Genomic DNA, 17,342 nt, shown 5'->3' on the forward strand with positions numbered 1-17,342 from the left:
ATTTAGATGTGCTGGCGGGAAAACAGCACTGTATGCTGCTATGTTTCTCTTTTTTTTTTCTTTTTTTTTAAATATATTTTACTGATTTTTTACAGAGAGGAAGGGAGAGGGATAGAGAATTAGAAACATCGATGAGAGAGAAACATCAATCAGCTGCCTCCTGCACAGTCCCCACTGGGGATGTACCCGCAACCAAGGTACATGCCCTTGACCAGAATCGAACCTGGGAACCCTGAGTCCGCAGGCCGACGCTCTGTCCACTGAGCCAAACCGGTTGGGGCTCTGTTTCTCTTTATAAGGCCTGTGGAACGTGGTGCCCTGGGGTCCTTGGTTCCACATCCTGGCATTTCTAGGGAAGGGCTCAGATCCTCTCTGTTTTCCCTTTCTGTTTTGCCAAACCCCATAAAACAGAAGGCAGTCTGTGAAGGCAGGGCAGGGCACAGGGTGACTACAGATGTCCCCCCTTTGGAAGTAACACTCGGTTTACATTTCTCATGGCATGCCAGGTGGACTTAAACGAGGAGGAGACCATCCTCATCATTCGTCGCCTCCACAAAGTGCTACGGCCCTTCCTGCTCCGGCGGCTCAAGAAGGAGGTTGAAGCTCAGTTGCCTGAAAAGGTACCATGAGGATTTTAAGTAGAAGAAACCACAGTGCAGGGCTTCCCTAGGGTGGGCCTGGCCAGGTGGCTTTCCTGTTGTCCCTGGCCTGTGGTCTCATGGTCCTGGCCTTGCCCTGTCATTCTGGAGTAAATCCACACCAGGGATGGCTGCTCACCACCTCTAGATCACTAAAATGGAAGGTAGGACTGGTAGGTTAGAGTACAGAATCCCACCTGTTGTCAGTGGGTCGGTCAGATGCTTGGGCAGGTCCTGCCCAACTATGTCACAAGCTCAGCTTGGAGACCATGGGCTCTCAGGGCTGCTCCCCAGTCTTGAAACGGCCCTGAATTCTTGCTCAGGGAACCAGTACCACAGTGGGCCCCCAGGGCTCCCTTACCTTTCCCCCGGCAGGGCTGGGGTTCCTGGCCAGTTACCCCTCTAGTCATACTTGGAGAGGCCTTTGGAAGGTGGCCACATTTGTCCCCAACAGAGAGGCAGCCCATCTCTTTCCCCAGAGTTCCAGGGGCTGGCTCTTATTAGGCTGCTGTGAGCCACGTGCCCATCTCTCCACTGCCCAGGTGGCTGCGGAGCTATCACTGATCGGGCCTGAAGCTGGAATCAGTCTTTGTTCTTGCGGGAACCTTGAGCACTGAGAGTGGGAAAGGGAGAGAGCAGATGCCGTAGGGGCAAGAGCAGTCCAAGACTCCCCTCCATGTTTCTCTGTCCTGGTGCATCACTTCCCTCATGTGCCCAGCTGTTGGGGCCCTTTTACCATCACTCCTGTGTGCCTTGATCAGAGCACACATCCCAGGGGCCCAGGATGCTGCCAAGTGATAGATGCACTCAGGTGGGGATTAGGCTCAGGACCCCCACTGATGGCGCTGTGTGTCCCTTACAGGTGGAGTACGTCATCAAGTGCGACATGTCTGCTCTGCAACGTGTATTGTACCGGCACATGCAGGCCAAGGGGGTGTTGCTGACTGATGGCTCTGAGAAGGACAAGAAGGTTTGCCCAGGCCCCACTTCCCCACCTAAGTATCCAGGGCGGGTGGATTCGGGGCAGCCAGGTGTGTGGGGTTGAGCACACTGTAACCTACAGGTCTCCCACCTTCTTGGAGCTTATTGTTGTGGTCTAGGCCCCATGAAGTGATCCCGAGGGCATTGCAGAGCTATTGATAAGTCATGGCTGGTGTCAATGGGCTCAGTCAGTAAGGCTGCGGGCGCAGAGGCTCATGGACCAGTTCTGGGGCACACTTAGGGCCCCAAGAGCCTCCCAAGTCAGATGTTGTCTGATGTCCTTTTTGTTTATGAAATGTTAGCCTCCATGGGTGTGACAGTGGCAGCACAGGGCCCAGCACTGATTCCTGCAGAATTAGAATGTTTTAGTGAGCCCCACCTTCCCATCTGGGAAAAAGCTGTCCCAACAGCCATGAACACTTAGCCCTTTCACCTTTTTAGCAAGTGACATTGGGCAGGGGGGTGGTGTTAATGGAGAGGAGTGGGAGCTGGGCTGGCGGCTGACTTCTGGGATTCCTCTGAGGTCCCAGTGCCCCCCTACCCCATCCTTTACCTGAACTGAAATTATCATCCCAGGTCTCTTGATTCCACACCCAGTACCTCAAGCTTAGCCCTACCTCCCCATTTCCTCCTCTAGATGTTTTGTTAGGGCCCTTTTGTACCTGAGCTATGGCAGCAGCGTGTTTACAGGTTTACTTCTGTCCCACGGCACCCACTTACTCCTGAATCCTTCCTTCACCCTGTAGCCAGCAATCTTCCTAAGTTATGACCCATCTGGCTGCAGCCCCCAGAGACCTGCCACAATGCCCAGAATGAGGCTGGCTTCAGAAAGCGTTTGTGATTCAGCCTTAGCTCTGTCACTCTTATTTCCCTTCCTTCCCACCTTCCATCCCTCCAGTGCGCGGGTAGTCTCTGCTCCCCCCAGAGCTGGTTTCAAGCCTCTGCGTTTCCACAGAAGCCAGTTCTTCACTCCTCACCTCTCTGCCACAAGCCATACCTGCCCCTAAAGCTTCTCCTTCCACAATCCTCTTTCCACCACCCATCCCTCCCCATCCTGGGACAAGGCCTGACGTGGGACTCTTCTTCCTCTGCAGGGCAAAGGCGGCACCAAGACCCTGATGAACACCATCATGCAGCTGAGGAAGATCTGCAACCACCCGTACATGTTCCAGCACATCGAGGTGAGGCCCCCCGCTTCCCAGCCCCGGTGCCGCCCTGAGCACCCATCACCGGGGCGCCACTGATCCCATATGCAGAACTAGATTGCTTCTCCTTGATAACTTTAAAAAAAATAGTTTATAATATTTTAAATAGACAATGCCTGTACACTTATCTCTGTTGATTTGCTGTTTGCAAGTGCTTATGGGAAAGAATCAAAACAGTGTAGAAAAATGTGATAGAAATGGAAATCCTTGAAAGCCCACCCTATGATAACCACACATTATTAGGAAACTCCTCTCTGGGTCATTTTTCACCTTGTGGGGTCGCACTGCCTCTGTTCATTGATGCACTAGCATTTCCCATTCAGTGACATGTGGGGCCATCCTGGGTCATTGCATCGACTCAGAGCAGCTTTCCTCTTCACGAAGTCTCCGTTTTGGGCCACGGTGCCCTTTAAGAATTTGGATTCTTGTTTCTGAAAAGCACACACATATATGTTTGTGTTTTGGCGTAATGTTTCAGGGTTGTTGGAATACCCCTGGTGCCCCTAGGATTCTGTTTCTGCAGTCCCAGGATGGTCTCCGGTGCACACTCTCCTTGTGTGCTCATTTTGGTGGTTGAGTGTTATCATGACTACCTTTCCTTCATTGGAAAAACACGGGGAAGGGACATACATGGGTGGGATAGAAGAGCTGTAGTTGACGTCTGTGGCTTCAGAGCCACTGTGGGCAGGCACTGAGCACTGGTGTGAGGGGTCAGAGGCATGGTGGGCAGCACTTTTCTGCCCGTCCCCCCGCCCCCCCCATTGAATTGTCTCTCATTCCATTGCAGGAGTCCTTTTCCGAGCACCTGGGATTTACTGGTGGCATCGTCCAAGGGTGAGAAGCTTCCCTGCGGTGTGGGGTGGGCAGGCGGGCCACGTGGTGGTGTTTCTCACATGTTTTGTTGGTTCTGTTGTTGCTCTTGTTACATTGGTTTAGTTTCAAAGGCATTAAGTTCATGACAGAAAGTTTAGAAAAAGTAGACAAATTCAAAGAAGAAAATAAATCCTCCACACGAGAGTTGCCACCATCAATCCCAAAAGGCAGAATTCCTAAGGTTGAACCTGGTGTCCAGGTCCCACTCTGCCCCCTCCCTCAAGGCTCTGTGGATGTTACCAGCTTTCTTCACCATTCTGAGCCTTAACTCTGCCTGCCAACAGGGAGATCCTCTGTATGGTGTGCTGCCCACCTTGCCATGGGTGTGCTTTCCCTGGCATTGTGTATAACGTTCAGCCCAGGCTTCATTAAGCCCTGGTGTTCTATGTGGAAGCTGCATCTAGATTTCACCATTGCCAGCAGCCTTGCTAACACCATCATTTCTCTGGTAGTAAAGCCACTTCCAAGAGCAGAGGCACTACATCAAAAAGTAAAACATTCTTCTGAGTTGTCCTTTTTTATTCCGAATTGCTTAATGGGCTCCCACAGATGTGGGTTTGAGTCCCGGACCAGGCACTGCAGCAGCCGTGTTACGCTGTCCCCAGCTTCAGTTTCCACATCTGTAAACCAGGGGTGGTAGATTGCAGTGACCATTAGCCCTGTGTGTGGCTCAGTGTGGGCACTCTACAGTGTGAGCTATGGCTTCTGGTTCTTTAACAAAATGGAGACGTTGCATAGTTACTAATAGCGTCTCTTCTCACAAGTGTCCAAGTTGGATGATGATTACATGGCCACCCTTGACCAAGGATGGCCTGCGTGTGTTTTAGTTGGGTTGAAATGGCTTTGCTGAATCTTTATGGGGGTAGGGGATGCCTAGGAAGTCACTTGTGTGCCCTTACCCCTGATGACCTGCCCGTGTAGGCTGGCTCAGTTCAGCCTGGAGACGGGACCATGCCTCCTTCTTTGCCCACCTACTATGTGCCATTGTTAACATTGTGTGTATTCTTCCCTCCTCCCTCCACTCACCAGGCTGGACCTGTACCGAGCCTCAGGGAAATTCGAGCTCCTCGATAGAATTTTGCCCAAACTTCGTGCCACCAACCATAAAGTGCTACTCTTCTGTCAGATGACCTCCCTCATGACGATCATGGAAGATTATTTTGCATATCGTGGCTTTAAATACCTCAGGCTCGATGGTGAGTCTGACCAAGAGACATTTGTTAAGGGGCCTCATTATCCACTGCTGGCAGAGCTGGCCAGTGTGCCCTCCCTTGCAAGGCAGGACGAGGTCCGAGCCTCTAGGTGTCCCAGCAGGAGTGAGAGCAGCAGCACGCTCAGTGACACAGGCCCTCAGGGCTCCAGGGAGGGCTGTATTCTCCTGCTGATTGCACAGCTGAGCCAGGGGTCAGGTGATGCTGGAGGGGCTTTCCTGGGCTCTTGGTGCCTTTGTCCTTGACATACTCTCCAGGTGCCTTTCTGCCTGCACAGTGCCCCCAACAGAGAGTTCCAGGGGCTGGCCCTCATTAGGCTGCTGTGAGCCACATGCCCATCTCCACTGCCCAGGTGTCAGTGCCACTGTCACTGATCAGGCCTGGAGCTGGAACCAGGCTTGTTCCTGCTCAAACCATGAGCACTGAGTGGGAAAGAGAGGAGGAAACTGGATGCTGCAGGGGTAAGAGTAGCAAGACCCTGGGAACTGCTTGGCTGAGACCTTGCACTCTCATAGGGAGGCCAGTGTTCCTGCCTTTACCCCACCACACGGGAGCCTGGGGCAGGAGTGGACTGAGTGAGATGCTGACAACATGCAGGACCTGTGATGTGACATGTCAGCTGGCCAGGGAGGCCCTAGAGGGAGTCCCCATCCTCTGTCAGATGGCAAGAATGAATGGTGTTCATGAGAAAAATGAACTTGAGTGCCATTGGGGTGCACATGGTTAAGATAGTTTCTTCATTCCCCGCACGACTCAATCTTTATCTAAGCCTATTGCCGAGTCCATCTCCATGGCCAGATGCCCCAAACCTCTGTGTCGCTGTGTTGTCTTTCACTCTGTATCTTGTGGTTTCACAGACCACAAACTGGTGGTTGTTGGAATGATTATCGGTCCCAGAACCTGCCCTGAATCTTGCCTTCCTCAGCCCATTCTTGGACTTTTGTCCAGGGCAACCTTTAAAAACACAAATCTGATCATGGGTCTCACCTTACTCTCTCTCTGTGCCTTGGCCTCTCCAGCTGCTCCATCCTCTGGGAGGGCCCGTTCTTTTCTGTGTCACCATCCCAACCCTCCAAAGGACAGGCTGTACAGTATTTGGAAAGCGTGTTTTCACCCACCCCAGTACCCGTCCACCTACCCTTTTTCCTCCTTTCTTCCATGACAAGAGTTATTTCCATAAGGATGAGGATTTTTTGGGTTAAGCATGATTCATCCCTAGTACTTCTCATGGACACTGCCAAGCAGATAGAAACCAGTAAAGAATGGAGGAAGGGGGCTCAGTGACACACTGTATACAAATGGAGCCTTCCACCATCAGAGTGGTAAGAGTAAGGGTGCAGGTCAGGCAGCTGGGGTGGTGGCCCCTCCTCCTGGACCTGCCCCTGCCCCACTTGAAGCCTCAGCCCCTCCTTAGATCTGTTGTAGCTGTGGGCACATCTGGAGGGCAGCAGGCCTTTGCACTATTCATTGGGACCTGTAGGTGAGTGGCAGGAAGTGTTTAATTTTTGTTTCATCACCAAAAATGACTCCTGAATTTGCCAAGGTACCTCTGCTCTGAGCTGGCAACAATAGCATCATGAGTACTTACATGCCTCTCTGGTACTCATGATGCTGAGGATCTTGTCCTGGGCCAACACCTGAGAGTCCCTGTAATTCTTAGAAGCCTGTCCTGCCAAAGGGAAAGGAGCCGCTGAAATAAGACACCTGTGTGCTTGCATGTAGGCGATTCTCTCTGAACTAAGAAATCTCATTGCAGTAGGTTTGAGGGCAGACTCTTGGCCTCTGGTCAGTTGCTGGGGAGCCCTTGTTGCCTGGGTGTTTTCTGGGCTTCAGCCCCCACCTGGTCTAGTTCTTGCAGCATCCCTGTTTTATACGGAGGACGTGCAGCCATCTTCATGGGGCTCATTCTTTCCTTCTGGGATGGGGAGAGTGGCTTTTAGTGGTGTCACATGTAGGTGCAGTCTCTGTTCTCCAAAGCACATGTTCCTCTGTGTTTCTCTTTGCTACTGCCTATCTCCCCCTCAGTCACCCCACTAACCCTGTTGGCCTTGTACCTGGCAGGAACCACAAAAGCGGAGGATCGGGGCATGCTGCTGAAAACCTTCAACGAGCCCGGCTCCGAGTATTTCATCTTCCTGCTCAGCACCCGGGCCGGGGGGCTCGGCCTGAACCTCCAGTCGGCTGACACTGTGATCATTTTTGACAGTGACTGGAACCCCCACCAGGTAAAAGCCCCTGCTGCCCTGGGTGGAGAAGCTTGAGGCTCAGGGAGACCCTGCTGAGCCACTAGCCTCCTTGCAATCTCCCAGGCCCGGGAGCAGCACCTACAGTTCTTGAGGCTTTTGGAGAGAAGCCCAGATTATATTCATTCCCCTCTGTTTCTCAAACCAAAAATAGCTTTTTGTTCTGATATGACAAAAATTTATTCCATTGTTACATATATAAAAAGAAGGCTGGCCCTGGCTGGTCTGTCTCAGTGGATAGAGTGTCAATCTGCGGACTGAAGGGTCCCGGGTTTGATTCCGGTCAAGGGGACACCTGGGTTGCGGGCTCGATCCCCAGTAGGGGGCGTGCAGGAGGCAGCCAATCAGTGATTCTCTCTCATCATTGATGTTCCTATCTCTCTGACCCTCTCCCTTCTCTGAAATCAATTTAAGAAAAATTCTGGTATTAACACACATGTGGACAGAAAATGGAAAAGGCCCCACTCCTATCAGCTGGCGGTAATCGTAGCTGTTTTATGAGGGAAGTCCTAGGCTGTTTTCTTTTGTAAACAAAACCTGGGTCATCTTTTATGCACTTTGTGTACTGCTGCTCTGTTTCTCACCTGTATACACTCCATGGGGACACGTGCCAGTAGGTGCAAGGATGTGATTTTAGAGATACAATAGTTTTAAAATATTTAACTTTTTCTTAACTTTAAAAATGGTAAATATCAATAACTCAAAGTTAATGTAGAGTCAATTTTTCCCCTTCCCCACCCATCTTGCTCTTCTCTGAGTGTATGCCAGCATCTAATCTGTGTGTTCTGTTTTTCACAAAAATAGAGCATTTTCCAGGACATGTCCCTTCCCTTTAGCTGCTGGGGTGTTTCATCTCTGTGTGAACATTAATCAGCTGCTGGCCGTCCCAGCTTACAGTGGCTCTCAGACTGTTAACTCAAAGTCCAGTTATCAGACATCTGGGTTCTGGTGTTTGGCATGACCACTAGCCCCCTCAGCGAGCCCTATTATTGCTCTCTCAGAGCACCAGCCAGGTCAACCTTGAGAGGTGGGATCGCTTGGTTCATGGATGTGTCTCCTTCATGATATAGTTGCTTCTGCCCAAGTGGCCTCCAGAAGGCTTCCAGGTTTCTTTCCCACTTGATGGGATGTGAGTATACTCCTACCACAGCCTGGTGGCACCCATTATCAGTGTGTAAATGATAGCCCATCTGATGGACGAATACCCTGGGTGTTTGCTAGCATCCCTTTCTACTGTCAGCTTGGGGAGTAGTTCCTGCCTGGACTTTGACAACTGGCCAGTTTCCCCGGAGGTGGTTGGGGTGTGCCTCTACTGTCAGCAAGCAGGCAGCCGGCAGAAGCTCCTGTGGAGCCCTGTCCTCCCTCTGTCACACTGGGCAGTATCAGAGGCCACTAAGCTCACTGCAGGGATTGGGAGCTGCCATCGAGTGCTGGCCAAGCCAGGGCGCCAAGCAGTGGAGAGAGGACACTCCTGTCTCCAAGCAGGTGTGACCTCTGTGTCCCCCATTAGGTACTAATTTTGAGCTCAGCCCCAAACAGCCCCAGCCCCCTGGCACAATATTAAGTGCGATCCCTCCTGGTTCTGTGCTGGGGGGTGATGATGGGAATTGGGTTGGCAGTCATGGCTTCACTTTATCAGAGCTTGTTCCACACCAGGCACTGGACTGAGCACTCGATGCCCATCCGCTCCTCTCACGTACACAATAGCCAGGAGAGTGGCTCGTGTGAACAGAGACCTGAGGTTCAGAGAGGTTGAGCTCGGGCCTCTCTGTAAGGAAGTTGCACAGTAAGGAAGTACTAGGGTCCACAACCAAAGTAGGCACCGCCAACATGCTATCCAGCTCTGCCCCCATCCTGTTAGTGGTACCATGATACAGTCACACTGAGCATAGGGCCCTCCGGGGTGGGCAGGAGGACCCATGCATTTGCGATAGGAGCTGCTTGGGACATAACCACCCAGGGGTTGTCCTCCCAAACTGTGCTATCTTCTTGAGTATTTCTCAAGTTTCACTAAGAAAGTGACACTTCTCTAGGAACTCAGGATGAAATCTTCCTGGCACAGGCTCCCGATCCTGTACCTGAACTCCAGGCCAGGCGGCTGCTGGTTGGGACTAGCAGAATGGCCAGGCAAGAGGCCCCACCTCTCCCAATGGCTTCGCAAGGTCGACCTCCCCTTAAAACTCTAAAGTACTGGCTCGGGACTGACCAGTGTTTCTTCCTCAGGACCTGCAAGCGCAGGACCGAGCCCACCGCATTGGGCAGCAAAACGAGGTGCGGGTGCTCCGCCTCTGCACAGTCAATAGTGTGGAGGAGAAGATTCTGGCCGCGGCCAAGTACAAGCTCAACGTCGATCAGAAGGTGATCCAGGCCGGCATGTTTGACCAGAAGTCCTCCAGCCATGAGAGGCGTGCCTTTCTGCAGGCCATCCTGGAGCACGAGGAGCAGGACGAGGTGAGGGCAGCACCGGCCCCAAACCCCTCCCCAGCGTGAGTGGTGAATGCATGAGTGGCTTTCATTTTTGTTTTTTTACATTTTTTGCACTCTTTTTTTTTCTTTTTTCTTTTTTTGCATCCCTTTGGAGTAAAGGGAGTGTGGGCTGAAAGGAAAGAGGATGAGTACTTGCTTTTTCTTTGAAGTGGTTTTTTTTTTCTAAACTGCTGGTGAAAGACGCTGGATTGACAGCCCTGGAGACTGAAGTCCTCTATTTATCCACAGAGCAGACACTGCAGCACGGGCAGCGGCAGTGCCAGCTTCGCCCACACTGCCCCTCCGCCAGCGGGCGTCAACCCCGACTTGGAGGAGCCACCTCTAAAGGTGAGAGGGGTAGTTCAGTCTCCATGCCCATTCAATCCTCGGCTTCTCGGCTGAGATGGCCAGCAAGGGCCCTGATCCCACGGAGCGTGCGTGTGCGTGTGTGTGTGTGCCTCTCGCTGCTGTGTGGGTCGCCATCCACTGCAGCCGGACTGGGACCACCAGCTCATTTCCCATGGATGCCGCCGCTCGCCTCCGAGCCCGGCCACCGCCCATCCCGGCCTCTCCACCCTTGAACTAATCATGGGAAATCTTGTAGGAAGAAGATGAAGTGCCCGACGATGAAACTGTGAATCAGATGATTGCCCGGCACGAAGAGGAGTTTGATCTATTCATGGTAAGCACCACAGGCGGGAGTTGAGGTGGCATTTCTGCCTCACACACCTTTAGGGAGCTCAATTTTCCACCCATTTGAAACTGGGAGCTTGGAGGGCTTCACATGCCCTGCCCTGATGACTTCAAACAGAGCAAAAACTCTCAGTGATGTTGGAGTCCCTGGGTGATAATGGAGCTAGGGGTGGCCCCACAATGCCTCTTAATTGACCCATCTTTCTTCCATGTCCTAAGAGTGCCAGAGGGGTAGTGGACACACACCTAGCCATCCTTCTCATTTGTGACCCTCAGTCCCCAAGTACCTGTGTTCTTGAATTTGTTGAGGCTCCCTTGAAATTTGCTTTAAGCGGGTATTAATACTATCTAAAGCCAAGGGTCTGGTGAACACTTTGGCCACCAATACCTCATGCTTCTGGATGAGAAGTATGGTATTAGTTTGGGCTCTTGGCCCCAGCAGGCTTTGTGCCTCCTGGCAAGACTATACTTCGAAGCTGTCACCCCATTTCGGCTCCCTTATGCAATTCGTCAGTCCTTTCCAGTTTTCTCTGTCCCTAAAGCAGAGCCCCTAGCCAGACGTAGGAGCCAGGCCACCTTGGCCTTAGCAATACCCAGAGCTGCTGTTTAACTACTGTTGGGGCATTGGTCCCCGAGGCACAGAAGCAGCCCCTTAACATCCCTTGAATGTTCTCCTGGCTCTCCCTGTGCTGATGCCTCTCCTTGTCCACACCCTCTCCTTGCTTCCCAGCGCATGGATCTGGACCGCAGGCGTGAGGAAGCCCGCAACCCCAAGCGGAAGCCACGCCTGATGGAGGAGGATGAGCTCCCCTCCTGGATCATCAAGGACGATGCAGAGGTGGAGCGGCTGACCTGCGAGGAAGAAGAGGAGAAGATGTTTGGCCGTGGTTCCCGCCACCGCAAGGAGGTGGACTACAGTGACTCACTGACGGAGAAGCAGTGGCTCAAGGTATATGCCAGAGATGGCCGGCGAGGAGCAGGGCTGGGGGAGGAGAGGCTCACACCACGATAGCTAGGCCTTTGTCCAAAACCTGAGCATGTTCCTTTCAGCTGTTCTTGGCTTTCATTCACGACAGCAACACTTCTAGCATAGGGTCAGGTTTGCTCAATTCCTCCCGACCAGAGACAGGAAAGAGCACTAGTGCCATCCTCAAGCAGTTCAAAACTCACTGCTGTATGTAGCTGGCCTCTTCCGTGTGAGGGCTCATCTCTTCATGAGGGCAGAGTAAAACATTGCCGATCTCAGCATGGTGCAGGTCTCCTGAGTGCCGGTCCATAGGAAACACAGCCAGAGATTAGTGAACATGCAGTTGCTCTGCCAGCTGCTCAGAAATGCTGATGGGGTGAGGTAGCCCCGCTTTGGACATATCACCCCAAAAGTACGTCACCTTAGGACCGGGACACCTAGCCAGGCTGGGGAGGAAGGAGGAGGAGGTGAGCTGCTGATGAGACTACAACCACAGTTACTAATAGAGGTGATGTCAACACTTGTTTTCAGCAGGTAGCACCCAGCCCTGTAGCTGTAGTTGCAGAATGCGGAGTCAGGGCCCCACTCAGGGCCCACTGCATGGACACTGGGATTACAGTGATAAATCAGACCCCTCCCCATGTTTGGGGGCTCTGAGTGCAGAGGTAGTGATTAAAAAATCCAACCTGGAAGTTGTTTCATAAAAATGTCCCTGAAGCAACTCTTCCCAGAAGGTTGGTGATGGCTTTTGCTGCACCCTGCTGAGTGCCACATCCCAGAATGAGAGGTGCTGCCTCTGATCATACACCCTAGGGTTCCCTTGGGTTAACTGGGACACGGTCCCTGCCTACGAGCTCAGATAACCCCAGACTTGGAAACTCACCCACTGAGATATGCATGAGGGGCCGTTGAAACATGCCAGGGAACCAGGCAAACCTTTGAGGGGTGGGTGTAGTGTCCTGTTTTCTGGCCCAGGGCTCCAGGGCCAAGAAGAAAACTCCTGATGAGGGAACTTATGCCCAGTTACAGATCTGTATCAGCTTCCATGGAGCATTACCACCCCCACATTTTTGAGACAGTGAGTGCCTTTTGCCATATGCTACTAATGTTTTATATACATTTTTTGAAGGTGTAATTTATATACTGCAAAATTCACCCATTTAAGATGTACAAGTCAATGGTTTTTACTATATTATCAGTCTTGAAATTGTCATCACAAACCCATTTTAGAACATCTTCATCATCCCAAAAAAGAAGCCCTTTCCTCTTTAGCTGTCTTCCTTCCCTTTCTTCCCCCTTGCCCTTGACAGTCACCCTATTCTGGACATTACACAGAAATAGCATCATGTAACATGTGATCCTTTGATGTCTGGCTTCTTCTGGCTTCTTTCACGAGGCAAAATATCTTCATGGTTTATCCATGATGTAGCACATATTCTTTCTTATCAAGGCTGAATTATGTTTTATTGTACGGATATACCACATTTTTATCCTTTCATCAGTTGATGGACACTTGGGTTGTTCCCACTTTTTGGCTATTGTGAATAATGCTGCCATGAACATTTGTGTACACGTTTTGTGAGGACGTGTTTTGATTTCTCTCAAATATATACTAGAAGTGGAATTGCTGGGTCTCAAATGGTAATTCTATGTTTAACCTTTTGCGGGACTGCCTGTTTTCCAAAGCAGCTGCACCATTTTACATTCACACCAGCAGGATATGAGGGAATTTCTCTGCATCCTTGTTATTATCTCTCTTTTTTATTTTAATCATTCCAGTGGTATGAAGTGGTGTCTCTTTGTGGTTTTGAGTTCCATTTTTCTAGTGGCTAATGGCATTGAACATCTTCATGTGCTTATTAGCCACTTGTATATCTTTTTATAAGTCTCTTATCAGATATGTGATTTGCAAATATTTTCTTCTGATCTGTGGTTTATCTTCTTCATGGTTTCCTTTGGAGCACAAAAGTTTTTAATTTTGATGAAGTCCAGTTTATTTTTCTCTTACTGCTTATCCTTTGGGATCTTGTCTGGGAATCTCTCACCAGATGCAAGGTCACAAAGATTTACTCCTATATTTTCTTTCAAGTTTTAGAGTTTCAGCTTTTACATTTATGCCCATGATCCTCTAAGTTCATTTTGTATATAAGCAATAATTTAGGGTCCAACTTCATTCTATTACCTGTGGATATCCAGTGGTCCTAGTACCATTTGTTGAAAAGACTGTTCTTTCCCCATTGATCACATAGCTTTTTATATGTCATACTCAATAAAATTTACATTAATAATAAATATGTTTGCCCAAAACAGGCACTCTCCTCTCTCAGTCGTGGGTGTGTAATGGGCACTATTTTTTTGATAGGCACTCTTATCCCCTATGTGCCAAAATCCTTCAGAATGTTCCTGGCTGTTGCCTTGCAGGCCCAGGGACCAGAAACCCAGATATTAGATATTCCTAGGGCTGCCATAATAATTACCACATACTTGGTGGCTTAAGACAACAGCAATTTATTCTTTCACAGTCCCGGAGGGCTAGGGTTCTAAAATCCAGGTGTCAGCAGGACCCTGTTTCTTCCGAAGGCTCTAGGGGAGAAGCCTTCTATGCCTCTTCCAGCTTGTGGTCGCCCTGGCATTCCTTGGCTTGTGGCCCCATCATTCCACTCTCTGCCTCCATCTTTACATGGCCTCTACCCTGTGCCTCTCTGTGGCCTTTCTGTCTCTCATAAGGTCACCCTCATTGGATTTTGGGCCCACCCTAACAGGATGAACTCATCTTGCTTGATTCTTAAGTAATAACATCTGCAAAGATTTTATTTTCAAATAAAATAACATTCCGAGGTTCCATTTGGATATGAATTTTGGGGGACAGTATTTTTTGTTTTTTAATCTTCACCCGAAGATATTTTTTCAATTGATTTTGAGAGAGAGGAAGGCAGGGAGAGGGGCAGAAAGAGAGAGAGAAGCATCAATGTGAAAGAAACACATTGATTGGTTGCCTCCCACATGCGCCCCAACCAGGGCCGGGATTAGACCTGTAACCCAGAAATGTGCCCTTGACCGAAATTGAACTTGTGTCTCTGGTGCTCGGGCCGATGCTCCAACCAGGGCGGGGGACAGTATTTCACCTACCCCACTGGGCCTGCAGTACATGCCCTCCCCCTGTGCTGACCTGCTTTCAGTTCCTCCTGCCTGCCACAAGCCCTCCATACTGTCCTGTGGCCTGGATGTCTTTTCCTCCCCCACCCTTCAGTTCTCAGCTTCTGTGCCCACGTCTTGCAGGAAGCTCCTGAACCTCTAAGCAGGACAGGTCTGCTCCACAATCAGAGCACCACTCACCCTTCTTCCTGGCACTTGATCCACGTTTTGGGAAGCCTGTCTGACTAGTGTCCATCTGATTCTGTTCAGTGCTGTGTCCTCTGTGCTAGGCCCCCTGCCCATTTCATAGTCACAGCTGATAAGTGAGAGACGAATGACCAACACATCCCTTTGAGTCCAGCCCCCCTCCCTTTATGATTCCAAGCTCCCCTGGAAACCTGGCTTCCCTTTCCTTTGTTTTAAGCATGCAAATTACTTATTCAGCATGAATAAATCGGGATCATTTTAAAATTAACGTTGTACGCGTTGATGTCCTTCAGTTCAACAGCTTCACTTCTGTAATCTGTACAGAAAAGACAGGTGTCAGTCATGCCATTATGTAGAGTAGTCACACTTGCCCCAAATAGTGGAAATAACCCAAATGCCCATGAACAATTATGGCCCTTTTTGCAATAAAATACTTAACAGGCATTAAAAATTATGTTGCAGAAAAGTGACAAGAAATGCATCCAGGATATAGTAAGCAAAAACATGAGTCATGGTATGGTATGTGGATACAGTTCCATGCTGTCTCTGTTGTGCACATGTATGTGGGAAGGGCAAGGAGATCTTGGAGCTGGATGGTGGTGGTGGCTGCACACAATGTGAATGTACCTAATGCCACTGAGCTGCGCACTTAAAACCTGTTTCACCCCAAATTTTTAAAAAAGATGCAGTGGGTCCAGAGAAGTGTTAACAGTGTCACCTCTGGGTGGAGGGATACAGGAGTCCATTACACGGGAGTGAAGATACGACTCTTTATTTTTAAAGTACAACCCTCTATTTGTGAAGGACAGGTGTGGGTGGGGTGTGCTCTGGCCTTTCGTGGCCTTTTGGAGCCTTTGAGAGCCCTGGTGTGTGTCCTGCCCCAGGCAGAACCCACGGGTTTGCGCCGCGGCCTCTGCTTGTCAACCTCGGTGCTGGCTGTCCTATTTTACCACTATTGACCCTGAAGGCCATCGAGGAGGGCACGCTGGAGGAGATCGAAGAGGAGGTTCGGCAGAAGAAATCATCTCGAAAACGCAAGCGGGACAGCGACGCCGGCTCCTCCACCCCGACCACCAGCACCCGCAGCCGCGACAAGGACGAGGAGAGCAAGAAGCAAAAAAAGCGCGGGCGGCCACCTGCTGAGAAGCTCTCCCCCAACCCGCCCAACCTCACCAAAAAGATGAAAAAGATCGTGGACGCTGTCATCAAGTATAAGGACAGGTAAGCTGAGGAATGCGGTGGGTGGGTTGGTGCTGCAGGTCCTCGGGTGCCTTTCCTGGCCTCCCATGTGCCCGTGAGACCAGTCCACAGTCATTGGTTAAACAAGGAAGCAGACAGGTGGTGTCAGCATGGGGAGAGGGAAGTAAGCGAGGTGGGGAGGCCAAGAAGCCCTGATGAAAGGAGGTCTGGGGGTGAGTCTCCAGCAGAGGCAACAGCAGGTGGAGAGGCCCCAGGAAGATGAGGTGTGGCTGGTGAGATTGAGGTTAGTGTGAGGCGAGGTGGAAGGAGAGGAGTTCGGTGCTGTGATGGGGGCCAATCTCATGGCCGGCACTCATGACTATGGTGGAAGCCAGAGTTGCTGGAGCAGAAATGGTTTCTGTTCCTTCTGTAGACTACCCCCATCCTCACTGCCCTGTCCCCATACTTGCATGACGAGCCCGGTTTTCATGCTGGGTCATTGGAGATCCGCCATGTGTTGGCTGGCTGCTCCAGGCACTGAGAGCCCTGCCCTCACAGGCACCAAATACAAGAGAGTATGTGTTTTCAGCTTCAGTGGATCTGTTTGTGGAGCACAAGTACCATTTAAATAATAATAAGAAAATAATGGTTCTACTGCAGCCCTCCAAGGAGAATGTGCACATTCTGCCAGTGCAGGGTGGGCATGCGGAGCTGCAGAAGGTGGCCAGGGGTACATGGCCTGCACCTTGCCCAGAGCTCTGTTTGTGCTCCTGCTTTCCAGTGTCTTATTCCACTTCCTGGTACATACCAGCCCAAATGACTCTCTCCTAACAAGGGTTGTACAGCTCGATTTTATAGTAATACTTTGCAGGTAGTCGTGAAGCAAAGTAAGGGAGAATTTTAATCTGTAGCAGTGGAAAATGTCAAGGTGTGAGCCATTAGCACATCATTTAGAGAGATTCTTACCAAGCATGACATTTTGGGGGTGGTGATGACTGGTATCCAAATAAAAAATACGAATTGACCTTTAAAAAGAATCTTACTCTCTGGCCGGTTGTCTCAGTGGTTAGAGCATTAGCATGGAACAGTCCTGGGTTCCATTCCTGGTCAAGGGCACATATCTGGGTTGCAGGTTTGATTACCAGCCCCAGTTGGGGTGCATGTGGGAGGCAACCAATTGATGTGTCTCTCTCACTTCGGTTTCTCTTTCTCTCCCTCTCCCTCCCCCTCCCCCCCCCTCTAAAACACCAATGAAAAAATACCAAGTGAGGATTAACAACAAAAAATACCTTATCATAGCCCTGGCTGGTGTGGCTCATTTGAGTGTCGCCCCATGCACAGAAAGGTCGCCGGTTGGATTCCCGATCAGGGCACATACCAGGTTGCAGGTTCGGTCCCCAGTTGGGGTGCCTACAGGAGGCAGCCGATTGATGTTTCTCTCCCATATCAATGTTTCGCTATTTTCCTCTTCCTCCTCTTTAAAAATCAATAAAAGCTTTAAAAAAAGAGAATCTTATCAAAGAGGAACAAATGATGAAATAACA

At 50.5% G+C, this 17,342-nt stretch overlaps 1 protein-coding gene across 8 annotated transcripts in view; it reads left to right on the forward strand.

The window, feature by feature from the left end:
* Positions 1-17,342, forward strand: part of SMARCA4 (SWI/SNF related, matrix associated, actin dependent regulator of chromatin, subfamily a, member 4) — an 84,958-nt gene that overhangs the window by 47,302 nt on the left and 20,314 nt on the right. For 3 of the 8 annotated variants that reach the window (XM_006765786.2, XM_006765788.2, XM_006765787.2), the window contains exons 20-30: positions 507-620; positions 1,501-1,608; positions 2,714-2,800; positions 3,612-3,658; positions 4,727-4,893; positions 6,970-7,133; positions 9,375-9,602; positions 9,867-9,965; positions 10,222-10,299; positions 11,041-11,259; positions 15,578-15,840. In XM_006765786.2, the coding sequence (XP_006765849.1) occupies positions 507-620; positions 1,501-1,608; positions 2,714-2,800; positions 3,612-3,658; positions 4,727-4,893; positions 6,970-7,133; positions 9,375-9,602; positions 9,867-9,965; positions 10,222-10,299; positions 11,041-11,259; positions 15,578-15,840 (1,574 nt within the window). Of the gene's footprint in view, positions 1-506; positions 621-1,500; positions 1,609-2,713; positions 2,801-3,611; positions 3,659-4,726; positions 4,894-6,969; positions 7,134-9,374; positions 9,603-9,866; positions 9,966-10,221; positions 10,300-11,040; positions 11,260-15,577; positions 15,841-17,064; positions 17,100-17,342 lie in introns of those variants that run through there. The other 5 variants (XM_006765792.2, XM_006765791.2, XM_015565336.1 and 2 more) reach the window with 4 other exon arrangements.

The sequence above is a fragment of the Myotis davidii genome, unplaced genomic scaffold, assembly GCF_000327345.1.
Source record: "Myotis davidii unplaced genomic scaffold, ASM32734v1 scaffold1439, whole genome shotgun sequence".
Lineage (NCBI taxonomy): Eukaryota > Metazoa > Chordata > Mammalia > Chiroptera > Vespertilionidae > Myotis > Myotis davidii.